Here is a 27974-nt window from a genome sequence, read left to right as displayed (position 1 = left end):
TAACACGAATATCCACTCTATGCTAATGTAAGTGTAGGGGGAAAATGCTTATTCTTTTATTTCAGTTGAGACACAAATGGAATTTTTCAGAACAAATTTTTATTTGAGAATTAAGGGAAAACAAAAACATTAAAGCAAAGGAATACATTGAATGAATGAATAAAGTGTCTCATTTGGTCTGAAATCTTGAAAAAGTTACTCTAACTACTTACCTGAGGTAGATTTAGGTTGGCACTGCTTCAAGAGAACCTCCATCCATTCCAGAAGTTACCTTCTAGTTTTGGTTACAGGCTCCCCAAGTGGTCCTCTCCAACCTCAGGTTATGCTATATGAATAATACTAACACCTTTTTTTCTCCATGGTTAAAAGCCCTCAGATCTGTTTCATATCTTCAAGGTTTTCTCTTTGAGGGATAGTCCTTCCTTAACTTACTTACAGACTAGAGATGATCACCACTAAGATTAGCTGAAAGAAGGGGCAAGTCATTGCCCTACTAATGATACCAAGATTTGTCCCCTTCTCCAGGTTCCCTATAATGTCTAACAATTAGCCATATGGACTAATTTCCATCACCACCATGCTAGATCCCCAATACTATTTTAAGTATTACAATTGTCATACATACACAAGTGATAGGCAAGATTTTCACCAAAGAGAAACAAATATATCTTGTGTGTTTTATCACACTGGGCAATTTTTCATGGTACAAGAGCTATTTATGAAAATTACCAAAACACATCAGATCAAATAAACTTCCATGATCTGTTTTCTAAAAGAAAAAAAGAAAACCAAAACATCTTAGTATCAGATTATCACTATGAGCTACAGCCACTGGCTCTAAGATCATGATCATCATGGCTCAAGAGTCACAAAAAGAATCAGAACAACCAATCATTAGGATCAAAGCTTAGAGCCATACACAAAGCAGAGTGTAGCAGCTGGCCAATTCCAAGAATCCAAATGCCAAAGCTCTTTCGAGCTCTGGGATCTGCAAAGATAAGTAAATCGAGATCAGAGGACTCAGAATAGCAACAAATACTTATTCATCAGTCTACAGAGTACCCAATCTACAGGAATCTGAAGTATTTGTATTAAATGTCTTTTAATCTGAGGGAAGAAAACAACCCAAATGTGTCCATTTATAGATTCTTGAATTAATTACAGTATTTCTGGACAATGTTAAATGCAATCATAGTTATCCTGTTAAGTTGGAGATAGGTACTTAACCTTAAACCACCAATTAATCTGTCAACTTCTTTTCCCTTCTAGCATTTAGAATCATGTATTCCAAGCCAAATATATGCCCTACATCATGGTGATGGCAATCCTTTCCCTGGGAATAAAAGATATTCTCTTTCCTTGGCAGAACTGAAATAAATGCAAGGCATATCATTATGGGATTAGAATTGCTATGAACAGGATAATGGAGTGGAAAGAATACCAGTTTTGGAGTCAGGATACTTAAAAATCAAAAAGTCTGGCTCTCCATTAATTCTCTATCATTGTGTGGCCTTTACTCTGTGCCCACTCAGGCTTATGCTTTACTTTCAGTCTTCCTCTAAACATTTTGCAAGAAGCTGACTGAAGGTAACTATAATTAAAGTAGACATGATAAGTGAAGTCATAAAAGTACAGACAGCAGCATCATTAACTATTACACTAGAATTTGCATTTCTCGGTTGAAATGACTCTCCAAGGCTGAAATGTCAAACACCAGGGATGGTCTGAAAGATATTTTAGGGAAAAGGAAAGTTTTTGAGGGAAGGCCTCAACTCACACTACATAAAAGCTGAGTATTCTGCGTTTTTATGAGGTTGGCCCTGCAAAGGGGAAACTATTGGGAGAGTTCTGATCTAGGATGACTACACCCTAGCTTCTTAGGTCTTTCACTGCCTGCAAAAAATCCCCAAGCTACTATCAACACACTAGTCTCCATCATAGTCAAGAGTTAAAAAAAAACAACAGAAGCAAAGTCAATATACTCCTTTGCCCCAACAGTAACACATGCCACACCTTCTATCACATGGTTATAGTCCTTGCCTTTATTGGATTTCTGAATTCAAAAAAAAAAAAAAAAATGAAAGTAAAGCAATCATTAAGTAGTTCAGATAAAAAAAAGCATCTTTACCTGAGTTACCCATCAGGCCTACTCTGACCTGCCCTAACAACTCCCAGAAAGAGCTTCCAGGTACCTAAAAAAGTGTTTCCATATTGACTCTATTTAAAGTCATCTTTACCATATGGGTCAACTATGAGAACAGTTCTTCTCATACATATTATATGTACACAGATTCTCACCGACAATTAGATCTCTCATTAGAGCACAATCCTCTGCAGAGTGAGTTCTTTAGGGCCCAATAAGGTAGAAACTTCTAACAAAATTTTTTTCAGCCTCAAGGTATTTATGTTTATAGGGTTTTTCACTTATGTGAGTTCCCTGGTGTACCACAAGAGCTGATCATTGACAGAAGCTTTATCCATTCCAATACTTGTAAGGTTTTTTCCTCCGTCTAGATTCTTTTGTGGGTGTGCAAATGCAAGGGGGCTCTTCAACTGACGCTCTGATGCTTTTGCCACACACAAGACACATATAGAATTTTGAAAGTCAGAGTTCTGTTAGATACTTTCATCACACTTGAGGCTTCTCCCCAGTGTGAGTTTTCTGAAGTCCAACGAGAAATGCACACAGCCTGAAGCACTGCTGACACTGAGGGCATTTACATGGTTGTTTTCCTGTGTGGACTCTCTCAAAACAAGGAGAACTGAGCATTGCTAGAAAGCTCTCACACACTCACTACATTTGTGAGGTTTTCCACCTGTGTAAATCCTCTTGTGTGTGATCAGATTCGAGCTTGGACTAAAGGTTTTCCAAAACTTAGGGAATTTGTAGGGTGTCTCAGTAGAAAAACCGATGAGGTCTTGCCAGGACAGCTCTCTGGGCAAAATGTTTCTCACACTTCTTACAAGTGCAGGTTCTCTGGTCCCCAGTGAAGTCTGAGCTATGGGGAAAGTCTGAGATTTTCCTATGGTTTCTCTTCTTAGTAAGTCCTCTGACATGTAAATACATTTTTTATGGTATTATAACTTCTCAGCTAGTGAAGACATTTGTGAGGATTCTGATGCATGGGGAGGGCTGAGGTCAAGGCCTTTCTCACCCACATTACAGGTATATGGTTTTTCACCAATGTGGATTGTCTGGTGTTGAAGAAGGGCTGAGGTCTGGTGAAAGTTTTTATCACACAAACTGTATTTATAATGTAGCTCCTCTGTTTGAGTTCTCATTTTCTGCTGTGTAACAAAGTCCATGCCTAGGAGGAAGCCATTCTCACATGTAGACCACTGATGTGGCTTCTCTTCCATATGAATTCTCTGATGCACAATAAGGTCTGAGTTACAGTTGAAACTCTTCTCAAATTCAAGGCATTTAAAAGTGTGAGTGTGAGTTGCTTGGTGCCTGATTAAGTTGGCACTCCGGGTAAAACTTCTCATACATTCTAAGCATTTATACGGCTTCTCACCTGTGTGGACTCTCTGATGCACAATAAGGTCTGATTTCTGGCCAAAGCATTTCTCACAGGCACCACACTTATAGGGCTTCTCCCCAGTATGAACTCTTTTATGTACAATGAAGGCTGAACGGTGTCGGTAACTCTTCTCACACTTATTACATTTGTAGGGCCTTTCACCCGTATGAGTTCTCTGGTGGCTAATAAGATCTGATTTCCCACTAAAAGCTTTTTCACATTCTAGACATTTAAATGGTTTCTCCCCTGTGTGAGTTCTTCGGTGCCTTATGAGGTTTGTACTTCGACTAAAGCATTTATCACATTCACTACATAGATAAGGTTTCTCGCCTGTATGGCTTCTCTGGTGGACAAGCAGATCAGAGCTCTGACCAAAATTCTTGTCACAAATGTCACACGTATAAAATTTTTTACCTGCATGTGTTCTCTGGTGTCCTGATAGGGCTAAGTGGTGCCAAAAGCTCTTTTCACATTTGCTACATTTGTAAGGTTTCTCATAAGTGTGGATCCTCTGGTGTGATATAAGATCTGAGCTTTGGATGAAGGTTTTCTCACACATATCACATCTATAAGGTTTCTCCCCAGTATAGATTCTCTCACACATAATAAGAGCTAAGTTTTCACAGAAGCTTTGCTCGCATTCAAGGCACTGGTATATTTGATCATCTATTTGAGTGATCTTATGCACATGAATAAAAATCTTTTTAGCCTTCTGAGGGCATACATGATATATTTTTCTTTTCTGAGTTCTCTGATTACATCTCTCGTCTGAAGTGTACATTTTCTATGGCTCTCTCCTAGGGAGTTTTCCACTGGTCTTCTTGACCCATCATTGTCTTACTAGTCATTGTCTTGATGCGAACTTGGAAGATACATCTGTTTCAGGCCTTTCAGTCAGGAGCAGTTCACCTCTACAAGTTTCCAGCATCATATACACTAATTTCTCACTTAGTATTTCCAACCCTGTAAGACAAAGAAGAAAAATTATTTACAGTCCTATAACTAAGAATCTTCAAAATCAAAATCATCACAGAAAAGAAATTCAAGATCTTTAAAGATGAAGAGAAATTTAAAAAAGAAACATAATCTTTCCCCCAACTATCCTCCAAAAAATGCTATTAATAACAAAACACTACACCACAATGACAAAAGGGTGCTATTTAATTAGAAAGTCTTGTTAAATGTAATATAATCTCATAAAATAGGAAGAATTCAACCAAAAAATGGGAAAGAGGGAAAAACAAAGTAAAATAACCTCACTGATTATTGCATTTGTGACAAGTGTGAGTTAAAAGATACTATTAAAAACTGACGAACCAGATAATTAAAGGTTAAAAAGAAAATGAGGTTATATGCATTTTAAAAGGTCTAAGTATAAAGGGAGCCATTAAAACAAAAATCAAACCTTCCAGACTCCCCCTCACAATTTTTTTTAATGAAAGAGCAATGAAAACATATCATGTGGAAAACAACAGGGCAAATAAAACATAATGAAATTATAATTATAACGTAAGTAATATGACAATGGTGAGACCAAACTCGTATTAATAAGTGTGAATGAGTTTTCTCACCTAATAAAAGGAAAAGATTTTCACCTTAGCTCATGAAACAAGACCCAACTATATGCCAAATACAAGAGACACCTAAAACAAAATGATTCAGAAAGGAATACCAGGCAAACAGAAATAATAAAGCCAGGCAAACATAAAGAATAAAAGCAGCAATTGGTATCCTGATATCAGACAAAGTAAAATTCCAGCCAAAAAGGACAAGTAAACACAGTAAAGGACACATCTTAATTCTAAAAGCCATAATTGCAATGAAGCTTATGACAGTACGTCATGTACCAAATAACACAGCAGCCACCTTTATACAGCAAAAGCCACAAGAGATGCAAAGAAACAGAGTAAAAACACATTAATAATAGACAACCTTAATATATGACTCTAATAAAAGATATACAAAGTGAACAAAAAGTAAAGATGCAGAAGGCCTAAATAAATTAATTGATTATTACATCTTATAGATACAGATTGAACCTTACTTCCTGACTATAGGGAATAAACTACCTTCTTGAATATAGATGAAACATTCACAAAAATCTATCAGAAAGGATCAGTGGGGAGATCCAAGATGGTGGATTAGGAGAGACAAAGCAAAATTCTCCTCCATGAAAAACACTAGATATAGGAAAGAGAGTCCTCCAGAACAGCAGTTCCAGAGTGCCACTGTCTAGGCAGGGACTTCTATATCCATAGTGAGTGTGTACTTGGAGAAACCAAGAGGCTGCGTTCAAAATGGGTGAGTGTTCAGCCAGGAACACCACCAAGGAGCAGGCGGCTGGAGCTGGCAGATGGCGTAGAGGGGAGTAGCCTTCTATGCCCTGGACACCTTCCTCAGTACCTGGCATTGGTGATAACCCTTCACAGACCTGCGGCCAAGAGTCCACGTGCCAGGAACTAGAGGTTGGAGCAGGCAGACAAGCGTGGAAAGGGCTGCTTTCCGCACCCCATGCAGCCATCTTCGCAGCTGGCTGGGAGACAACCCTTCAAAGCCCTGCGACTGAGGGCTTCCTTGAAGGAATTTGGAATACAGTGGACTTCTGACAGCATCCACCCTTCCTCCATGGAAGCCTGCTGTATGCACAGGCTAGAGGCAGGGGTGCCACACGGAAGTCCCAGGAGCACCCCCCCCCCCAATCCCAGGGACTCGTGGGACCAGGGCAGAGAGGGACTTGGGGCATGTGAGCTGAAAGGTGAGACGCACAGCTCTGCAGCCCCAGAGTACTCCACCCGCAGCCCTGGGAACAGCTGGGACCACTGTGTCCTGGAGCAGACTCCCTGCCAAACTGCGCAGGGCACATCCCCCACCCACAAGGCTGGCAGTCCCCTGTGCACATGGAGAATTGGTGCACTGATTGGACTTCCACAGGGGTTGAACACCCCACTCAGTGCAGAGACAAAGTTGGGGAGAACTGGCTTGAGCATAAGAGTTGGCTTAGGAGTGCCACCTGCTAGTAGGTCCAGGAAATTGCACTCCACCAAGCTGTAGCTCTACCAAATTATAGATAAATGTTCAAATAATCCTGCATAGCCAAAAGAACCCTATCAAGGTAAGCAAATGCCAAGAGGCCAAAAACACCAGAAAATTATAAAGCATATGAAGAAACCAGAAGATACGGATAACCCAAATGTCTGAATTAAAAAGCCAGAGGAGACAAAGAACTTGGAGCAATTAATTGAAGCACACACAAACATCAATATCATGGCTCAGGATATAAAGGACATGAAAAAGACCCAAGTAGAGCATAAAGAAGAATTTGCAAGAGTCAGTAAAAATTGCAGATCTTACGGAAATAAAAGATACTGTTGATCAAGTTAAAAATATTCTGGAGACACAAAACAGCAGATTTGAAGAGGCAGAAGAATGAATTAGTGAACTCAAAGATACAGTGATGGAAAGTGAAAAAGAACGAATGATGAAAAATATTGAAAAATTTGAAATGGATCTCAGGGAAATTATGGAAACATGAAAAACACAAATATAAGAATCACTGGTGTAGTACAAACAGCCCAATTATAAAATGGGCAAAAAATATGAAAAGACATTTCACTGAAGAGGAAATACAAAGGGCTAAAATTCACATGAAAAATGTTCATCTTCACTAGCTATTAAGGAGATGCAAATTAAGACCACAATGAGATATCATCTCACACCAATTAGAAAGGCTGCCATTAAAGAAATAAGAAACTACAAATGCTGGAGATGATGTGGAAAAACTGGAACTCATTCATTGCTGGTGGGACTGTACAGCCACTCTGGAGGACAGTCTGGCGGTTCCTTAGGAAACTAGATATCGAGTTACCCTTCGATCCAACAATTTCACTTCTTGGTATATACCCAGAAGATCTGAAAGCAGTGACATGAACAGATATTTGCACACCGATGTCCATAGTGGCGTTATTCACAATTGCCAAGAAATGGAAACAATCCAAATGTCCTTCAACAGATGAGTGGATAAACAAAATGTGGTATATACACATGATGGAATACTATGCGGAAGTAAGAAGGAACGAGGTCATGAAATATATGACAACGTGGATGAACCTTGAAGACATAATGCTGACTGAAATAATCCAGACACAAAAGGAGAGACATTGTATGTTATCACTAATGAGAACTCTGTGAAAAATGTAAAATAAATATTTTATATTATAGAATGTACAGGACCTAGAGATAGACAGCAACTAGTGAAGGGGGAACGATAATCTAATAAGAACAGATAAGCTATTGAGGGTAATTACAATGTTATGGGAATGCTCAGGAATGGTTACGGTTTGCAAATTTTCTTGGGTATGGTAGGAACATGTTGGAAGCAATGTAGGTATTTCAGGTTACTTGTTTTTCTTATTCCTTTGTTTTGTTAGGGTCTGTTAATTTTCTTGGGGTATGGCAGGGACATATTGGACGCAATGCAGTTATTTTGGGTTTTTTTGTTTTCCTTATTCCTATGTTTTGTTTTGCTTGAATTGTTTTTGTTTTTTAATTTTTTGATAAAGTAAAAAAAAACTGTTGCATTTCAAAAATTAGCTTCAATGTAGTTATTTTAGGTTAATTGGTTTTTCTTACACTTTTGTTTGATTACGGTTTGTTATGGTAGGAACATGTTGGAAGCAACATAGTTATTTTAGGTTATTTGTTTTTCTTAATCCATTGATTTGTTTTGTTTGAAATGTTGTGGGGTTTTTTTGTTTTTTTTTTTTTAATTTTTCGATAAATAAAGTGAAAAAAAAAAAAAAAAAGATCATTAGTATTCCAGAAGGGGAAGAGAAGAGCAAAGGGCTAGGAAGAGTATTTGAAGACGTTGTTGGGAAAAACTTCTCAACCCTGCTAAATGACATAAATATGCAAATAAAAGTTACCCAATGAACTCCAAATAGAATAAATCCAAATAAACCCACTCCAAGACATTCTGATCAGATTGTCAAATGTTGAAGAGAAGGAGAAAGTTCTGAAAGCAGCAAGAGAGAAGCAATTCACCACATACAAGGGAAACAACGTAAGAGTAAGTACTGACCACTCAGCAGGCACATAGAGGCAAGAAGGCAGTGGTATGACATATTTAAAATTCTGCAAAATTCCTGCCAAGAATTCTTTATCTAGCCAAGCTCTCTTTCAAAATTGAGGGAGAGCTACAAATTTTCACAGACAAACAAATGCTGAGAGAATTTAACAAGAGACCTGCCCTATAAGAAATACTAAAGGGGGGGGGGTTACTGGCTTAGAAAAAAAGAGAGGAGAGAAAGGTCTGGAGAAGGGCATGGAACTGAACAGTTTTAGTAAGGGTACCTTAAAAGAAATAAAGAGAGGGGAAAAATACATCTGACATATAAAAACCGAAAGATAAGATGGCAGATTCAAGAAATGCCTTCACAGAAATAACACTGAATGTGAATGGATTAAACTCCCCAATTAAAAGATATAGATTGGCAGAATGGATTAAAAAATATGAACCATCAATATGTCACTTACAAGAGACTCATCTTAGACAGAGAGACACAAAGAAATTGATAGTTAAAGGATGGAAAAAAATATTCCACGCAAGCTACAATCAAAAAAAAGCAGGGATAGCAATACTAATTTCAGATAAAGTAGGCTTTAAATGTAAGAATGTCAGAAGAGACAAAGGACATTATATACTAATAAAAGGGACAATTCACCAAGAAGAAATAATCATAAATGTTTATGCACCCAACCAAGTTTCTCCAAATTACATGAGACAAACATTGGCAAAACTGAAGGAAGCAATACGTTTCCAAAATAATTGTGGGAGACTTCAATATGCCACTCTCTCCTATAGATAGATGAACCAGACAGAGGACCAATTAAGGAAACTGAGAACCTAAACAACATGAAAACGTATTAGACTTAACAGACATATCTAGAACATTACATCCCAAATTATCAGGATATACATTTTTCTCTAGAGACCATGGACCTTTCTCCAAGATAGGTCATATGCTGGGGCATAAAACAAGCCTCAATAAATTTAAAAAGATTGAAATTATTCAAAGCACTTTCTCTGACCATAATGGAATGCAACTAGAAGTCAATAACCATCAAAGATCTAGAACATTCACAAATATCTGGAGATTAAACACTCCTAAACAATCAGTGGGTCAAAGGAGAAATTGCTAAATATCTAGAGACTAATGAAATTGAGAACACAACGTATCAAAACTTATGGGATGCAGCGAAGGCAGTACTGAGGGGGAAATTTATAGCTCTATATGCATACATTAAAAAAGAAGAAAGAGATAAACTCAAAGAACTAATGGAACAACTGTAGAAGCTAGAAAATGATCAACAAGCTAATCCAAAACAAGGAGAAGAAAAGAAACAACAAGGATTAAAGCAGAACTAAATGATACGGGAAAAAAAAACCAACAGAGACAATAAATAAAACCAAATTGGTTCTGTGAGAAAATCAACAGGATTGACAAACCCTTATCTAGACTGACTAAGTCAAAAAGAGAAAAGACCCAAATAAACAAAACAATAAATGAGAGGGGGGCATTACTGCAGATCCCGAAGACATTTAAAAGATCATAAGAGGATACTATGAACAACTGTATGCCAACAAACTAGAGAATTAGAGGAAATGGATAATTTCCTGGAAACACATGAACAACCCAGAATGACCAGAGAAGACACAGAAGACCTCAACAAACCAATCACAAGCAAAGAGATCCAATCAGTCATGGAAAACGCTTCCCACAAATAAAAGCCCAGGGCCAGAAAGCTTCACAGGGGAATTCTACCAAACTTTCCAAAAAGAATTGACACCATTCCTACTTAAACTCTTTCAAAAAATTGAAGAAAACAGAACACTATCTAACTCATTTTATGAAACCAACGTCACTCTAATACCAAAACCAGATAAAGATGCTACAAGAAAGGAAAAGTACAGGCCAATCTCCCTAATGAATAAAGATGCGAAAATTCTCAACAAAATACTTGCAAATCGAATCCAAAGGCACATTAAAAAAATTATACAACATGACCAAGTGGGGTTCATCCTAGGCATGCAAGGGTGGTTCAACTAAGAAAATCAATATAACACAATACATTAACAAATCAAAAGGGAAAAATCAAATGATGTCAACAGATGCTGAAAAAGCATTTGACAAAATTCAGCACCCTTTTTTGATAAAAACACTTCAAAAGGTAGGAATTGAAGGAAACTTCCTCAATATGACAAAGGGCATATATGAAAACCCCACAGCCAGCACAGTACTCAATGGTGAAAGACTGAAAGCCTTCCCTCTAAGATGAGGAACAAGACAAGGATGCCCACTGTCACCACTATTATTCAACATTGTGCTAGAAGTTCTAGCCAGAGCAATTGGGCAAGACAAAGAAATAAAAGGCATCCAGATTGGAAAGAAAGAACTAAAACTGTCATTGTTTGCAGATGATATGGTCTTATATTTTTGAAAACCCTAAGAAATCAATGACATAGCTACTTGAGCTAACAAACAAATTCAGCAAAGTGGCAGGATACAAGATTAATGCACATAAGTCAGTAATGTTCCTGTACACTAAAAATCATCTAACTGAAGAGACACTCAAGAAAAAGATTCCATTCTCAATAGCAACTAATCAAGAAAAAGATTCTATTCTCAATAGCAACTAAAAGAATCAAATACCAAGGAACAAACTTAACCAAGGATGTAAAAGACCTCTACACAGAAAATTAATTAACTTTACTAAGCGAAATAAAAGGGGACCTAGAGAGATGGAAAGATATTCCGTGTTCATGGATAGGAAGGCTAAATGTCATTACGATGTCAATTCTATTGAAACAGATCTACAGATGCAACACAATTCCAATCAAAATTTCAGCAACCTACTTTGCAGACTTGGAAAAGCTAGTTATCAGGTTTATTTGGAAGGGAAAGATGCCTCCAATTGCTAAAAACATTCTTAAAAAGAAAAATGAAGTGGGAGGACTTACACTTCCTGACTTTGAAGCTTACTACAAAGCCACAGTAGTCAAAACAGCATGATATTGGCACAAAGATAGACAAACTGATCAATGGAATCAAACTGAGATTTTGGAAACAGACCCCCAGATCTATGGTCGACTGATTTTTGATAAGGCTCCCAAATCCACTGCACTGGGACATAACTGTCTCCTCAAGAAATGGGGCTGGGAGTCCTAGATATCCATATCCAAAAGAATGAAAGAGGACCCCTACCTCACACCCTATACAAAAATTAACTCCAAGTGGATCAAAGACCCCAATTTGAAACAGTACCATGAAACTCCTAGAAGATAATGTAGCGAAACATCTTTAAGACCTAGTATTAGGAGGCTGCTTCTTAGACCTTACACCCAAAGCATAAGCAGTGAAAGAAAAAAACAGATAAATGTGAACTCCTCAAAATCAAAAGCTTCTGTATCTCAAGGGAATTTGTCAAAAGGGTGAAGAGGCAGCCAACTCAATGGGACAAAATATTTGGAAACCATGTATCTGATAAGAGACTAGTATCTTGCACATATAAAGAAATCCTACAACTCAATGACAATAGTACAAACAGCCCAATTACAAAATGGGCAAAAGATACGAAAAGACATTTCTCTGAAGAGGAAATACAAATGCCTAAAAAAATGCATGACAAAAAGGTCCATCTTCACCAGGTAGTAGGGAGATGAAAATCAAGACCACAATGAGATATCATCTCATACCAATAAGAATGGCTGCCATTAACCAAACAGGAAGCTACAAATGCTAGAGAGGATGTGGAAAAATTGGAACTCTTATACATTGCTGGTGGGAGTGTGTAAAGGTACAACCACTCTGGAAGACAGTTTGGCAGTTCCTCAGAAAACTAGATATCGAGTTACCCTATAATCCAGCAATTTCACTTCTCAGTATATACCCAGATCTGAAAGCAATGACATGAACAGATATTTGCACATCAATGTTCAAAGCGGCATTACTCACAACTGTCAAGAGATGGCAAGAATCCTAATGTCCTTCAACAGGTGAGTGGATAAACAAAATGTGGTATATACACATGATGGAATACTACGAGGCAGTAAGAAGGAAAGAGGTCATGAAACATATGACAACATGGATGAACCTTGAAGACATAATGCTGAGCGAAATAAGCCAGACACAAAGGAGAGATATTATATGTTACCACCAATATGAACTCTGTGAAAAATGTAAAATAAGTGTCTCACAACATAGAATATAGGGGACCTAGAGATAGACGGAAGGTAGTGAAGGGGGAATGATAATCTATTATGTATGGATATGGTAATAAGGGAGATCTTAATGGTATGGGAATGGACACATGTGACCATGGTTTGTTAATGGGATTATAAGTATCAGTGACACATTGAATGTGATGTTTGTAAGCGGTTGTTTAAAGGCATGAAACCCACAAGTAGCACCACAAACCTAAATAAGTATTAGCATGATATACTTATATGGTATGACACTGGTGCAGAGGATTAAAAACAGAGTGGTATGGAAAAACTACCCATTTCATATTAAAGACTGTATTTAATAGGAATACCTTACCAACTCTACACTAATACTAGAGATGAATAATTGACAGCTGATAAGAGCTCTGGGATGTATTATGTTATGATAATTGTTTAAAGTTGAGAATGATGATGACTGTGTAATTAAGTGAAGATAATTTAAGAAACTGACCATTTATCTTGGGATAGAATATATATTAAATGAAACTAGGAATCCACTACTTAATAAATCAAGCCCTCGACTTGAGGCTCGCTCTTGTGAAATTTAGTGTTGTAAATAGGAGGCTGAGCCCTCCTATAATTTTGCCTAAGAGGCACCTCCAGGGAACCTCTTTTGTTGCTCAGATGTGGCCTTTCTTTCTCTAAGCCCAACTCAGCAAATACATTCATTAATCCCACCCCACCCCCACCCCACAAGGAACATGACTCCCAAGGGAATGAATCTCCCTGGCAACAATGGACATGACTCCTAGGGGTGAGCCTGGACCTGGCAGCAAGGGACTGAAAAATGCCTACTTGACCAAAAAGGGGAAAAAGAAAGGTAACAAGCTGAAGTCACAGTGGCTGAGAAATCCCAAATAGAGTCGAGAGGCTCCCCTGGAGGTTTCTCTTATGCAAGCTCCAGCTAGACATCCTAAATGCCTACAGTATGCCATGCCCTAAACAAAAGCAGTTCCCAAATATCTAGGTCCCTACCTGAGATTCTATAAAAGATTCACTCTCAGATACTTAAATCCACCCTTCTTATGCCAGACAAGTCCTAAAACCCAGAGGCAACGACCTCTTTAAGATCAACAATCAGATGCAGCCCCCTTCCCCATACTGTCAACACCCTCTATATTATGATCAAGTTAGGGTGTTCACTGCCTAGACACCCCTGAAGATGAAGAAAGAGATTAAATGACAGGGGGTGGCAACAAACAAAATAAGATTTAACAAAGGTCTATGAATGCTGAAACTTTATATAATTATTTCTATATTTTTGGATGCTGGGGTGCTGGAAGGGGTGGAAGGAGGTAAATGACATGGTGGAACTGTAGCATATAGCATCCTTTGGGATTTGCTCTATAGCTGTGCACTGAATTGTGCCTTGAAGATCTTCACCTTTCTGTATAAAACTTGTATTGCATAACAGAGAAGAGACTGAGACTGTGGAACTGTAACCCATAACAATTTTTGAAATTACCCATATAACTGCTTGTTGAGCTGTACATCGAGAGTTGACATCTTTCTGTATGTATATTTTACAATAATGGAAATGGCTGAAGTTGTGGAACTGTGACCCATCAAAGTCTTTGAAATTTACTCTCTAACAACTTGTGAAATCATACTTTGAAAGTTATCACTGTTACGTATATATGTTAAAGCTCACAATAAAAAAAAAAAGGATCAGTAAGTTCCATAAAGTACTCTATATAGTAAAACAAGAAATTTGGTATAATAGTCCTTACAAAATGGTGAAAACAACAAACTATAAAACAACTCTCCAGTGAAAAGACAAATAAAAAATACAAAATACAGAATTTCTAAAAAATATTGCTAATTAAAACGTATTAAAATATACGGATTAAATTTAAAGCAGTGATCAAGAGAATATTCACAACTTTTTGTAATCAACAAATTACTTTATCAATAAAAATAAAAGAATTAAGTAAATGAACTGAATTCTCAGATCAAATAGCTAAGAAAAAATAAATCAAAAGAATAAAAGGAAGAAAATAAAAATGAAAGTGGAAATTGATGAACTATACAACAGAAAAATAAACTTAGAGATCAAAGTCCTACTTATTTTGAAAAACAAACAAGTAGTCAAACTACTACTTAATTTAATTAAAGATAAAAAGGAAGAAGGGAAGAGAACCTAAGATGGCGGCTAGGTGAGACAGGGCAAAAAGACACCTCCGGAAAAATACTAGATAAAAACCAGAAAGTGACCCAGGACACCAGTTCCAGTGATGCACCAGCCAGACAAGGTCTGCTAAATCCACAGGGACCGTGTATTTGGTGAAACCGGAAGTCTGCATTCTGAAACAAGTGAGTGAGCCAGCTGAAAGTCCAGCGGCCGCGCTGCGGTGTGGGGAAACAGTGGGCTGGCATTTGGAGAGGGACTAGTTCTTTAAAAAAAAACAAAAAAAGAAAAAAAAAAGCACAGCAGCGGCTGCAGATACGACGGGGAGATCCGCGCAGTGAAGCACGGCGGAAGCGGACTGGGTCAACGCCTCGGTATCTGGCGCGGAGGATACCCCTTCCCACACCAGCTGTTGATTGTCTCGGGACCAGGGGAGCAGAGGGGAGTCAAAAGGAGAAAAAAGCCACACCCCTTGCAGACATCTCCCTGGTGGGCTGGGGACACTCCTGCCCAGGGCCGGACCCACAGCCCAGAGCTGAGCCAAGAAACCCAGTGTGACAGGCAGTCTTTCCCACAGCACCGTGCACAAGCCACAATATTGGCCATGGACAGTGGCCTTTAGTGCACCCATGGCTGATTGTCCTGGAGCTAGGAGGGCGGAGCTGTGTGAAAAGGGGGAAGTAACGCGTCCCATTCAACCATCTTTGAAGCAGGCTGGGAGCACCCCTGCACGGCCCGGCGACTCAGGGCTTCCCTGGAGGCCAGTGCACACTTGTGACATGGCGGCCCTCCCTCAGCAGAGGTCCTGGAAGAGCACGGCTGGGAAGGGGGACCCGCTTGGAAATCCCAGGAACCCTATGCCAATACCAAGGTCTTGTGGGTCAGTGGCAGAGTCAATCTGTGGCAAGACTGAAATGAAGGCTTAGACTCTGGCAACAGGCTTAAAACTCTGGGAACACCTGGGAGGTTTGATTATTAAAGCTGCCCTGCCTCCCTAACCACCCAGACACACGCCCCACATTCAGGGCGGACAGCACCAACAACACACCCAAATTTACTGCACCAGTTGAACCCCACAAGAATCAGATCCCCACACACCACAAAGACAAAGTTAGGGAGAACTGACTTGAGGGGAATAGGTGACTCACAGACACCATCTGCTGGTCAGTTAGAGAAAGTATACGCCAGAAAACTGTAGTTCTGACAAATTACAGATCAAGTAAAGCAAATGCCAAGAGGCCAAAAACAAAAGAAAATCTTAAAGCATACGATAAAACCAGACGATATGGAGAACCCAAACCCAAACACCCAAATCAAAAGATCAGAAGACACACAGTACTTGGCGCAATTAATCAAAGAACTAAAGACAGACAGCGAGAGCATGGCACAGGATATAAAGGACATGAAGAGCATGGCACAGGATATTAAGGACATAAAGAAGACCCTAGAAGAGCATAAAGAAGAAATTGCAAGAGCAAATAAAAAAACAGAAGATCTTATGGAAATAAAAGAAACTGTAGGCCAAATTAAAAAGACTCTGGAGACTCATAATACAAGATTAGAGGAAGCTGAACAACAACCCAGCCTCCTCGAAGACCACAGAACAGAAAATGAAAGAACAAAAGAAAGAATGGGGAAAAAAATTGAAAAAATCAAAATGGATCTCAGGGATATGATAGGTAAAATAAAATGTCCAAATTTAAGACTCATTGGTGTCCCAGAAGGGGAAGAGAAGGGTAAAAAGGGAGAAGGCACACATTTACAAAATAAGAAAGGACAAGGGAGAAATAATCACTGAAATAGGGAAAAAAAAAAAACCTAAAAGAGATAATTTTGCAGACCTCTACACAAATAAATGTGGTAACGTATTTGAAATAATTTCCTCAAGAAGTAAAATGTACCAAAATGAACTCCATTAGAGATTCAAAGTTTAAAAGCAATTTGCACAAAAGAAATAGAGTTATCAAGGAACTATCCCACACACAAAAAGCACTAGCTCCAGATCATTTCACAAAAACCAAATAAAACCCAATGCCTCATAAATATTTTCCAGAACACTGGAAATAAAGAAAAAAATTCTTAATTCTTTTCATGAAACAAGTATATCATTGATACCTAAATCTGATGAGCAGAGTTCAAAAATTATTTCCAGTCAGTATTAGCTATGAATACTAATGTAAAAAGTATTAACAAAAGTCTGATACCACATTAAGAAAGAATTCACCATGAACAAGCAGGATTTATTCAAGGAATGCAAGGTTGATTCAATATTAGGAAATCCATTAATATAATACCCCATATTAAAAGATCTATGGAGAAAAATTATGATAACTACATAGGTACTGAAGGAACTCTCAACAAAAATCAACATTCATCCCTGATGAAAACACTCAAGAAAATAGGGATTAATGGATTCTTTAAAAACTATAATAAAATACGCATACCTTAGTCCTAAAGCCAGCACCTTAAATGAGAAAAACTAGAGTCATTTTCATTAAAAGCAGGAACAGAGCAAGGAAGACCACTAACTCTTTTCACTATCAAACATTAACCTGGAAATATCAACCAATGTAATTAGAGAAAGAGAAATCAACCAGAGTTGCAAGAACTGAAAAAGAAGTAAAACTATCTCTATTTGGAAATGAGATTGTATTATACCTGGAAAACTCAAGAGAAAACAAATGCTAAAACTGACTCAAATAATAAAGTGAAGTGGCAGGATATAAAATTCACATAGAGAGATCAATAGCCATCTTATTTAACATAAGTGAGAGCACAGAATGATAGAAAAAGAAAACCATTGTATACCAACAATATAAAATACTTAAAAAATAAATAAAATTGTGCAAAAATGTCAAACTTTCAAATATTCCCAAGAAACCCAAAAGTAGACCTGAACAAATGGAATGACATCTTTGTTTGTTTGTTTGATAAATGACTCAACATTATGAAGATGTCAGTTCTTCCTAAGAAAATTTATGAATTTAACAAAGTCCCAATAAAAATAACAAGCTTCTTTATGGAGCAAGACCAGGGCTCCAAAAACTATGTCATGGATCAGTTCTAGGCTACCTCCTGTTTTTTATAAAATTTTATTGAAAAAAAGTCATATTCATTCATTAATATATTATATATGTAGTATTTCACATGACAAGAAAGAGTTGAGAAGTTGCAACAGAGACCACGTGGCCCAGATACTTACTTTCTGGCCTTTTACAGAAGTTTACCAATACCTGAGCCAGACAGTTGTTAGTCAAATTCACTTGGAAAAACCAACATGCAAGTACAGTCAGGAAACAATGAAAAGAAAAGCTATTAGGCACGATTAACCAGCAGACATTAGAATGTACCAGAAAACCTCTAATATTAAAACAATGTGGTTTTGGTACATGAATAGACAAAAAAGACCAGTAGAACAGAATAGAAAATCCAGAAATATACACGAGTACCTAGGGAAATTTAGTATATGATAAAAGTGACCTCTTGAGTGTGAGAAAAGTGACATCTCAAATCACAAGGGCAAAAATGGATTTTTAATAAATTGTGCTAGAACATCAAGGTAGCCATTTGAAAACATAAAATTTTATCTCATAGCTTAACCAAAATTAACTCCAAAGTGATCAGGGATATGAATGTACAAATTGAAACCAGGTAGATATTACAAGAAATCAAAGGCGAATGAATTCTACTTTAACCTCAGTGTACAGAAAGGTTTTCTAACTATGATACAAAATCCAGATGCAATAAAAGATTGATAATTTTGACTAAAAACATTTTTCATATAAAAATAAAGTCAAAAGTCAATGGACAAGCTGAGAGAAAGTATATATAACACATATTTGAGATAAAGAAATAATTTACCTAATATTAAAAGTTCCCTTAAAAATTGAGGGAAAAGACCAAAAGCTTAATAGAAAATAGGCAAAGACAAAAACAGATCAAACACATAAAAGATACAAAAATCTCCCTTATCATTTTGAAAAGATGCTCAATATCTCACTCAGAATTAGAGAAATGCAAATTCCAAGTACACTGAAATACCATTCATGCCTATAAAACTCGCAAAAATTAAAAGGTCTAACAATGCATTCTGCTTTCAAGGCTGTGAGGTAACAGGCCCTCTCATACCCTGCTGGAGGGAATGAAAGCAGGTATGTTCTAGTTTGCTAATGCTGCCAGAATGCAAAACACCAGAAATGGATTGGCTTTTATAAAAGGGGGTTTATTTGGTTACACAATTACAGTCTTAAGGCCATAGAGTGTCCGAGGTAAGTCATCAACAATCAGGTACCTTCACTGGAGGATGGCCAATGGCGTCCGGAAAACCTCTGTTAGTTGGGAAGGCACCTAGCTGGTGCCTGCTCCAAAGTTCTGGTTTCAAAATGGCTTTCTCCCAGGACGTTCCTCTTTAGGCTTCAGCTTCTCTCCAAAACGTCACTCTCAGTTGCTCTTGGGGCGTTTTTCCTCTTAGCTTCTCCGGAGCATAAGTCTGCTTTCACAAGCTATCTCCAAAATGTCTCTGTAAACTGCAGTTCCTCTCAGCTCCTGTGCATTCTTCAAAGTGTCCCTCTTGGCTGTAGCTCCTCTTCAAAACGTCACTCACAGCTGCACTGAGTTCCCTCTGCCCGTCAGCTCATTTATATGGCTCCACTGATCAAGATCCACCCTAAATGGGTGGGGCCATGCCTCGATGGAAATATCCAATCAGAGTCATCACCCACAGCTGGGTGGGGCGCATCTCCAAAGAAACACTCAAAGAAATCTCATCAAAACTGATAATGTCTGCCCACACAAGATTACATCAAAGATAATGGCGTTTGGGGGACAAAATACATTCAAACTGGCACAACCCCGTTGGAAGGAAATGTGGCAATATCTAACAAAAGTAGACATGAATTTACATTTGACCCAGCAATCCTATTTCTAAAAAATTAACTTTGAAGACATAATACTAAAGATACAATATTAAAGATACATATTAAAGTATCCAATGATACGAAAACGCATGCATAAAGTTATTCATTCTAGCAATAGTTGTAACTGGAAAACATCTGAAACAACCTAAATGCCCATATGTAAGAAAGTGATTGAATAAACTATGATACAGCCATATAATGGAGTACAATACAGCTGAAAAAGGACTAAGAAAAATCTTCAGGAACTTATGTGAAGTGATTTCCAGGTAAATGATAAATTTTTTTTAAATGCATGAGAAATCTGTGAGAAAGAAGTAGGGGAAAAAAAGTGTATCTACTCAATTAGCCAAAAAGAAAAAAAGAAATTAATCTTTGATTATTAACAGACAGTAGGTGAAAATGGGATTGAAAGAACAGGAAAATGGAATTGGTATAAAAAGGTAGAGGGAGAGGAAATGACACTTCTTTGAATATAGCTTTTTGTATACACACAAATTTTTACTTTTAGAACCATGTTACGTTTTCACATGCTCAATTTAAAAATAAATAAATAAACAAGCAAACAAACTATCAGACAGTCAAGGATGGGGAAGAAAAATGTAAAATGAAATACAAACAAAAACAAAGCCTGTGTTTCAAATGAGTAACACAACCACCCAGAATGGGGAAAAAATAATTAAAATAACTCTTTAACACAGTATTGGGACTATATAACCTCAAGCTAAAGATAAACAGAACAACAGACAAACACTGAACTTTAATTAGTAGGGTTTTCTACACATGGTGGTATGGGTACACTACTAATTTGTATGCTAAGATTGAACAAATAAGGAAATATACTGTGGACAAAGGCAGCCAGATTTCTCAATCTCAGAGAAGAGAATTACAAATATGGAAAGAGAAAGACTAGAAAGAACTCTGTAGTATTAAACTGGAATTGGAGCTATCAGTACGAAGGCAAGGTTTTTAAACATATATAGAAAAAACAGAAATGTATGTGTGAAAGTATGTGAGTATGTATGTGTGCTGGTTTGGATGTCTTATGTCCCCCAAAACTCCATGTTCTTTGATGCAATCTTGTGTGGGCAGAGGTATTAGTGTTGATTAAACTGGAATCTTTGGATTAGGTTGTTTCCATGGAGATGTGACCCACCCAACCGTAGGTGATAACTCTGGATAATTTCCATGGAGGTGTGGCCCGGCCCATTCAGCATGGGCCTTAATTAGTTCACTGGAGTCTTATAAAGGGGCTCACACACAGAAGGATGTCAGAGCAACTGAGAGTGACATTTTGAAGAGGAGCTGCAGCTTAGAGAGGACAAAAAGCCCCAAGAGCAACGTTTTGGAGACCATCCTTTTGAAATGCAACCTGGGAACAAGCAGACGCCAGCTACATGCCTTCCCAGCTCATACGTTTTTGGGATATCATTGGCCATCCTCCAGTGAAGGTACCCAATTGTTGATGCCTTACTTTGGATACTTTATGGCATTAAGACTGTAACTGTGTAACCAAATAAACTCCCTTTATAAAAGCCAATCATTTCTGGTATTTTGCATAATGGGCAGCATTAGCAAACTGAAACAGTATGTACTTTTTTTTCTTAGTAATATCTGCTGATGGGTCACAAAATCAATGAAACTCCAGTAGTCATTAATAAGCATACTAAGCACCTAGACCTTGGTTTCTAAATACCATTCACCAGTAAAAGAAACCAACGCTCCTTGAAGAAAGAGCTGATTCCAGAACTGGAGAAGTACAAGATGAACCTAGAACATCTTGTGTCAGAAAGTAAGCAAGTACTCAAAAAATGACAAGGTGTCAAAGGGCCCCAGGAGTCAGGAAGAAGATGGTCCTACTGTACAAATCTGGAACAATTAAAACATCAAAAATAATGTTTGTTACAGATTAGTAACACAATAAAATAAGAATCTGTGAATCCATACTCATAAAAACAAATAAATGAATAAATAAAGGAAAAGGGAATGTTTTTTTGTTACACTAAAAAATCAACAATTAAATGTAGATGGAATCATGGGATCAGAATATCATTTCAGGCAAAATTCTAATGGATGAAAGTGTGATGAGAATCAGTATTTACAGTTTGAAAATATCTCCCTACTACATATTTAATAATTACAAAGAGAAAAAGAGTAACTCCACAGTATAGGAAACTGGTAGATAACAACAACCTTAACCAAGTGATGAAAATTAACATCACCAGTAATAAGACATATCAACATCATGTGTCTCCTAATACGAAAGAAAGAGAAGAATACAGCATTACTTTTATGGTATTTTGCCAAAAATAAACTGAATCTAATCATGAGGAAACATCAGACAAATCCAAATTGAGGGATATACTACCAAATAAATGGCCTAAATTCTTCAAAAAAAAATCAAGATTATGAAAGACAAAGCCTGACCATCTGTTCCAGAATAAAAAGACATGAAAACTAAATGCAATGGGTGACCCTATTGGATCTTGGACCAGAAAACAAACAAACAAACAAAAAACTTTATTTCTTTTGATTATAAAGGACATTAGGGGGACAATTGGCTAAATTTGATTAACGTCTGGAGATTAAATAATAAATTGTATCAATGCTAATTTCCTCATTTTGACAACTGTAATAGTAATGTATGAGAATATCCTTGTATTTAGGAAATAAAAAATTGAGTATTTAGGCTTTCTAAATTTTCTTGTAAAGAACTATGCCCTTCAGATAATCATTTGAGTAACAATTTTCTCAATTCTCCCAAGGATGGCATGTGTAGCTAGTAACATTCTATATGCATAGCAGAGAAATTCACTCATTACATACCTTGGGATTTTAGGGATTAATTCTTTTAGGTCTTTAGGGTTTACGATATCTTAGGACTTTTAGGACTTAATTTCTCTCTGTTTCAGAATTGGCATTATGTCTGTAATTTACTCCCAAATGGTTCAGAAAAAAAAAAATGTACATATATGCACACACGTGTGTATAGGGAGATTAAGACACAGAATCATAAAGCAAATGTGGTAAAATGTTAACATTTAAGGAGACTGCATAAAGAATACATAGCCATGCTTTCTACTATTTTGCAACTTTTCTGTCAGTTTGAAATGATTTTAAAATTTTTGATTTTTAAAGAACATGGTAGCTGAGAATTGGTATATTGTGGTAGCTAAAATTAAAATCTGGAATCAGATTTTGGCTCAAATTTCCACTCTGCTTCTTTGTAGCTGTGAGACTTTGGGTAAGGTACTTAACCTCCCTCAGCTTCAATTTCCCTTTTGATAAAATAGGTTTGACACTATCACATGCCTCATGGAGCTGCTATGAGGACTAGCTGAGATACTGCCAGTAAAGTACTCAGCTAAGGCCTGGGTCTCAGTAGGTGCTCAATAAATGGTAGGTTCTGTTATTTCCTTAATTCTACCTTCACATGTACAACAACACTAACATTTATTGAGCTCATCCTGTGCCTACCTCTTCTGTAATGAACTCTTGTCCAGAATCCATTTAAAATAATTAACTAAGTAATAAATAAAGAAACAATTCAGCCAGTTAATGATTACTAAGAAGCTTATGCAAGAACTAGAAAAAAAATTATGGAAAAATGTTAAAAGGAAAAGGAAGAATTCCAAATCAGAACCACAACTAAGTAAAGATATGTAGGCATATGGACAAATAGCTGGTATAAGATAACAGGCTTTATGGAAGTTTTGTCTTTTAAAATGTGTATTATTATTAAGGTCAAAAGGAGAGTAGAGTGGAAATAAAGGATTCTCAGCTTAGCCATAGCCTGATAAATCAATCAGATTTTTCCCTAAATTTATCAGTCCAAGATACATATTTGCCAAAATCCACCAATAAAGTGTCGGATACCAAGAAATTTTTTTTTTTTTTCAAAATAATGGAAACCATTTAAATATTCATATATGTCTTTGGAACGTATTATAATACAAATTATAGTTCTGGCTATCAAACCTCAAAATAGGCAACACTTCTCTACTTCAAGATACTGTGTTTCCCATCACACGCAGAATAAAACCCAAAGTTTTTACAGTGCTCTCTTCTGCCCTATATAATATGGCACCTCTATCTTCAGCCTCACAGGCCACTTTAGATCCTTTGTACTTGTTCATTCCACCCAGGATGCTTTTCTCCCACATAGTTTGCTATTTCATTTGATTGAAGTCTCTGCCTAAAAATTACTTCCTCAAAGAGAGGCACACCGTAATACCTTATCTGAAATATAAAAGAGTCCCTGTGTCCCTTTATCCTGCTTTATTTTTCTACCAGTTATCGTCATCCAACTTTGTGGTATATATTTTACATTTGTGAATTTATTTGTCTCTCCTACTAGAATATATATTCCAGTAGGGATAGAACTTTGTTCATTGTCTTTGTTCATTTGTCTTTGTTCACTGCCATATTCCGAACATTTACAATACAATGTTGAATGAACGAAAAAAAAAAGAATGAATAAATACTAGAACAACAAAGAGCAGTCACCATCCCTGAATCCCAATAAGAATAGAACAATCTAGACCTATAGTCCATCTAATAAACCTAAATATATCCTTAGCTCCAGGGTTTTGTCCACTAGGAAGCTTCTCTTACCCCAATCTAGAAAGAGACTTGGACTCTCTCCCAGGCCTGGGATCAGAAAACAAAGAATAAGCAGGCAGGTAACAAAAATCCAAGCAGACTGGCTGACTCTTAGAACTTCAGAGTTCAATAACACGGGTTATTTTATTAAATCCTTCCAAGAATCCTGTAAGACAGATAGGTATTAATGCCACTGTTTCCACCTTACAGATAGAAAACCTGATGCTTAGGGCACTTAAATAATCACCAAGAACTCACAACTAGTAAGTAGTACAGTCAGGATTTAAATCTACCTCATCTGACTCCAGAGTCTGCCTAAGTATTAGGCATGCTGCCTTCTTTGGGCTACAAATCAATCAAGAAGCAATTACTGCAAGCCCACTGTGACTATGCATGTTGAAAAGGAGCAGAAATTGGACTTAAATTGGTAGGATAGGGCCCAGCTTTGTCACTGTGCTATTTTAGGAGCTAAGAAAGGATCATTCTCTTTTTCCTATATCTTCTCCCATTCCCTTCTCCTCCCCCACCTCAAAAATCCACATCATTTATACAGATAAACATATAGCCTGGTATGCCACTTACCATAAAAAGAAAGACTCAAGACTGTTTTCCTTTTGGCTCCAAAAGGTAATGAGTCTAGAACCATTCACAGCACTCAATTTTTCCCTCTCCTAGAGAAAAAAATTCAATATGAAAGATTACTTTGTAAAATGTGTAATTTTATAAAGGTGAACATCTAAATATTGGTCCCATTTACTCCCCAGTCTGGTCAACCACATTTTACCCCTTCCCACCTTTGTTTACATTCTGTTTCTCCTGCAAGAATTATCCCTTGGAAACCATTAGTTCCTTCCCGACCCAGCTCTTAGCAAAACATCAAAAATCCTTCTGAATAATGACTAAGTTTAACTTTAACAGAGACCAGAACCCTGAGCCGTGTTTTTCTCGTTTGTTTTCATTTTTCCACTTCTGCTAATTGTTGTTGTTTTGCATTATCTCAACTTCTAAGGTCAAGGATCCATCCCTCTACCACCGTGTACCCGTAAGAATATATAATACAAGACTACATAATTCAGGTTTCCAAAAAGAAATGGTTACGGAATAACTAAACAAACCAGGTTCTTCTGCATATAGATTCAGTTGGAGACTAATCTCTATATTAAAAATGGAAAAAAATAAAACTCCATTCAACGTCCCTGGGTTTGTACTCAGTAGGAAAGATATCGCTTAGAAAAGTACCTGGCAATGTTTACCACTATTGTCTCCAACAACGACTATACTAAGCTTATCTTCTTTCAACTTTTCATTGACGTCCTCTCAGTCCTCTGTCCACCGTCAGGAAGGCTTAGATCTGCTGGGTCGCGAGGACTGAGGCTGCTCCCACCGCTCAGGCCTGGGGTCTCCAGTCCGCCGCGCCCCCACCCCCGGTACTAGGCGGCGCCCCTGCCAGGCCCCACTGGCCGCACTTACCCCAGCAGCCGCCGGCACCGCCCCTCGGCCTCTCCTCCGGCTGGAGATGGCACTTCCGGTTACTCTGGAAATTCGGAATTGGGTTTCACTGCGGCCGCAGGCTCCGCGGCGGTGGCCCTGAGGGCCCAGCTTCCGGAAGAGGAAGGAAGCGGATCCTGGGAGGGCCGATGAGAGAGAATAGCCGCTACCTTCGCGCGGCCAGCCAAGGAGAGCTGGGGCCAGGCCGCCTACTGAGCCGAAAAGGCCGGCTACGCGAGCCCTTTCAGTCCTGCTGAGAAGCGGCCTGCGCGGCCCCGCCCCCGCGAGTCACATGACCGCCGGGCTCCTGCGACCAGAGCCCTCTGGGCCAATAGGGGCCGAGCGCGGCGGAGCCGGTAGGAAAGACAGGAGGGTGCGCCGTGACGTCGCGGAGGGCTGGGGGTGTCAAGCCGGCTTTAGCGGTTACCCTCAGAAGAATCCGTGCCCAGAGCTCCGTTGTTTATTTTACAGTTTCCGGCTTCTGTTCTCCTTCCTCAAGGCTCTTAAGAGAGGACTCGAGCCGGGAGTAGTAACAGAGATGGATGCCGCCAACTCTGAGAAAAACACCTCCGGGACGGAGGATTTGCAGGAAACTGTGGATCCCAAAGCACAGCGGAAGCGCTCAGTCACTAAGATGTTGCCTACAGGATGGATGAAAAGCCTTCAAATGGGTAATGGAGGCTTTGTGTGGGTGGAGACAACTACAGCGGGAGAAAGGGCGGACCTGATTTCAGGAGTTTGCCCTGTAGTTTATGATTATGCGTTTCTGGACTGGACTCAACTACGAGTGGACGCAACTGCGGGGTGAAGCAGAACTGAGATTTCCTTTAGGGTGAACAGTTTATATATATGAGGATTTATTCTGCAAGCTTAATTGTACAATGAAGAAAAGTTGTTTTAAAGCTCCCAGACATCACAGGGGAGGGATGAATACTCGGAATATAGAGGACTAAAGCCAGCACTTGGATTGTGATCAAAGTGCTTGGGTGATTAAGTGGTGAGAGCATCATCAGGAAATCGGTCTTTCAGTCACACGTTCAAGATTAACTAAACATATTGTTATTTCTGGAATTCCTCTCCAGAGAAGTTGCAACTTATTTTAATTCCATGTTTATTTTTAATGAAAAATAATATGGCCAAAATATTCCATCCAGAGTCTTAATATTTTAAATAACTTTCTTTTGAGTGTTAGGTATGTATCAGACAGTGCTCTGACTGCTCTACATGTGTTATCTCATTCAATCATAATAAAAATTCTATGAGATGGGTATTATTATCATAGGAGGAAACTGGTGCACAGAGAGGTTGAAACTAGCAAGGCTGAAATAGGAACAGTCTGATACCAGAGCCTATGCCTTCAACCAGTACACTTATGTTTACCTCAACAGTGGTAAGTGTATTGTGGAAAAGTACTGAGCTAAAAATCATACCAATTGCGTCTGATCCCTGCACTGCGTTATAATGTCTCAGTAAGTGTGGAACTGAACTCTTGAACCTTTTCTTTCAAGAGACATTGGCCCAAGCAAAGTATTCATTTTATTCATTGTTTCATTAACTCAAACATTTATTAAGCACCTCCAAACAGCTGGCACAATGCTGGGTATTAGGAATTTAAACGCAAGTAAGACTCAGTCCCATTCCTCTAATGGTTTACATCCTAGTATGGAGAGAGCTGGTGTTACATGTGGTGTGATAGAGGTAGATGTTGCCCAAGATATTCAGGAGCACTTAGCTAAGACTTTGGTGAGAAAGGGTCCGAAAACGGCTTTCCGGAGGAGATGAGTTATGGGGTGAAGCTTGAAGGAATGGAAGGGAGGAGTTGGCTGATGGTGAGACTGGAATGGAAGACAGGAAATAAGTCCCAGAAATATTTTAATGTGACTTCAATTAGTGGACTTTATCTTGTAGGAAGTGGGAAACCCTAGAGTTGTAAGCAATGGGAATAGTTCATTTAATCCCAAGCTTAAAGTCTTTAGAAAGATCATTTTATTTTAGTTTCAAATATGGAGAAAAGTAAACAGCAAGCATAGAGACCAGAA

At 38.1% G+C, this 27974-nt stretch overlaps 1 protein-coding gene across 3 annotated transcripts; it reads right to left on the bottom strand.

The window, feature by feature from the left end:
- Positions 1–77: 77 nt before the first annotated feature.
- ZNF322 (zinc finger protein 322) lies at positions 78–26231 on the bottom strand. Of its 3 annotated transcripts, XM_037842209.1 has the most exons (5): positions 25918–26231; positions 25030–25118; positions 24460–24613; positions 2129–4487; positions 78–988 (listed from the first exon to the last, which is right to left on the bottom strand). In XM_037842209.1, the coding sequence occupies exon 4, from the start codon at positions 4303–4305 to the stop codon at positions 3079–3081; it is 1227 nt and encodes a 408-aa protein (XP_037698137.1). In that variant the 5' UTR covers positions 4306–4487; positions 24460–24613; positions 25030–25118; positions 25918–26231; the 3' UTR covers positions 78–988; positions 2129–3078. The 3 variants fall into 3 exon arrangements, with proteins under 3 accessions (XP_037698137.1, XP_037698136.1, XP_037698138.1); XM_037842208.1 differs by lacking the exon at positions 24460–24613; XM_037842210.1 differs by lacking the exon at positions 24460–24613 and having other exon boundaries at positions 2299–4487.
- Between the last annotated feature and the right edge of the window lie 1743 nt (positions 26232–27974).

The sequence above is a fragment of the Choloepus didactylus genome, chromosome 7 (genome assembly GCF_015220235.1).
Source record: "Choloepus didactylus isolate mChoDid1 chromosome 7, mChoDid1.pri, whole genome shotgun sequence".
Classification (NCBI taxonomy): domain Eukaryota; kingdom Metazoa; phylum Chordata; class Mammalia; order Pilosa; family Megalonychidae; genus Choloepus; species Choloepus didactylus.
The sequence above is the reverse complement of the archived record's forward strand: the minus strand, read 5'-3'. Positions and strand labels throughout refer to the sequence as shown.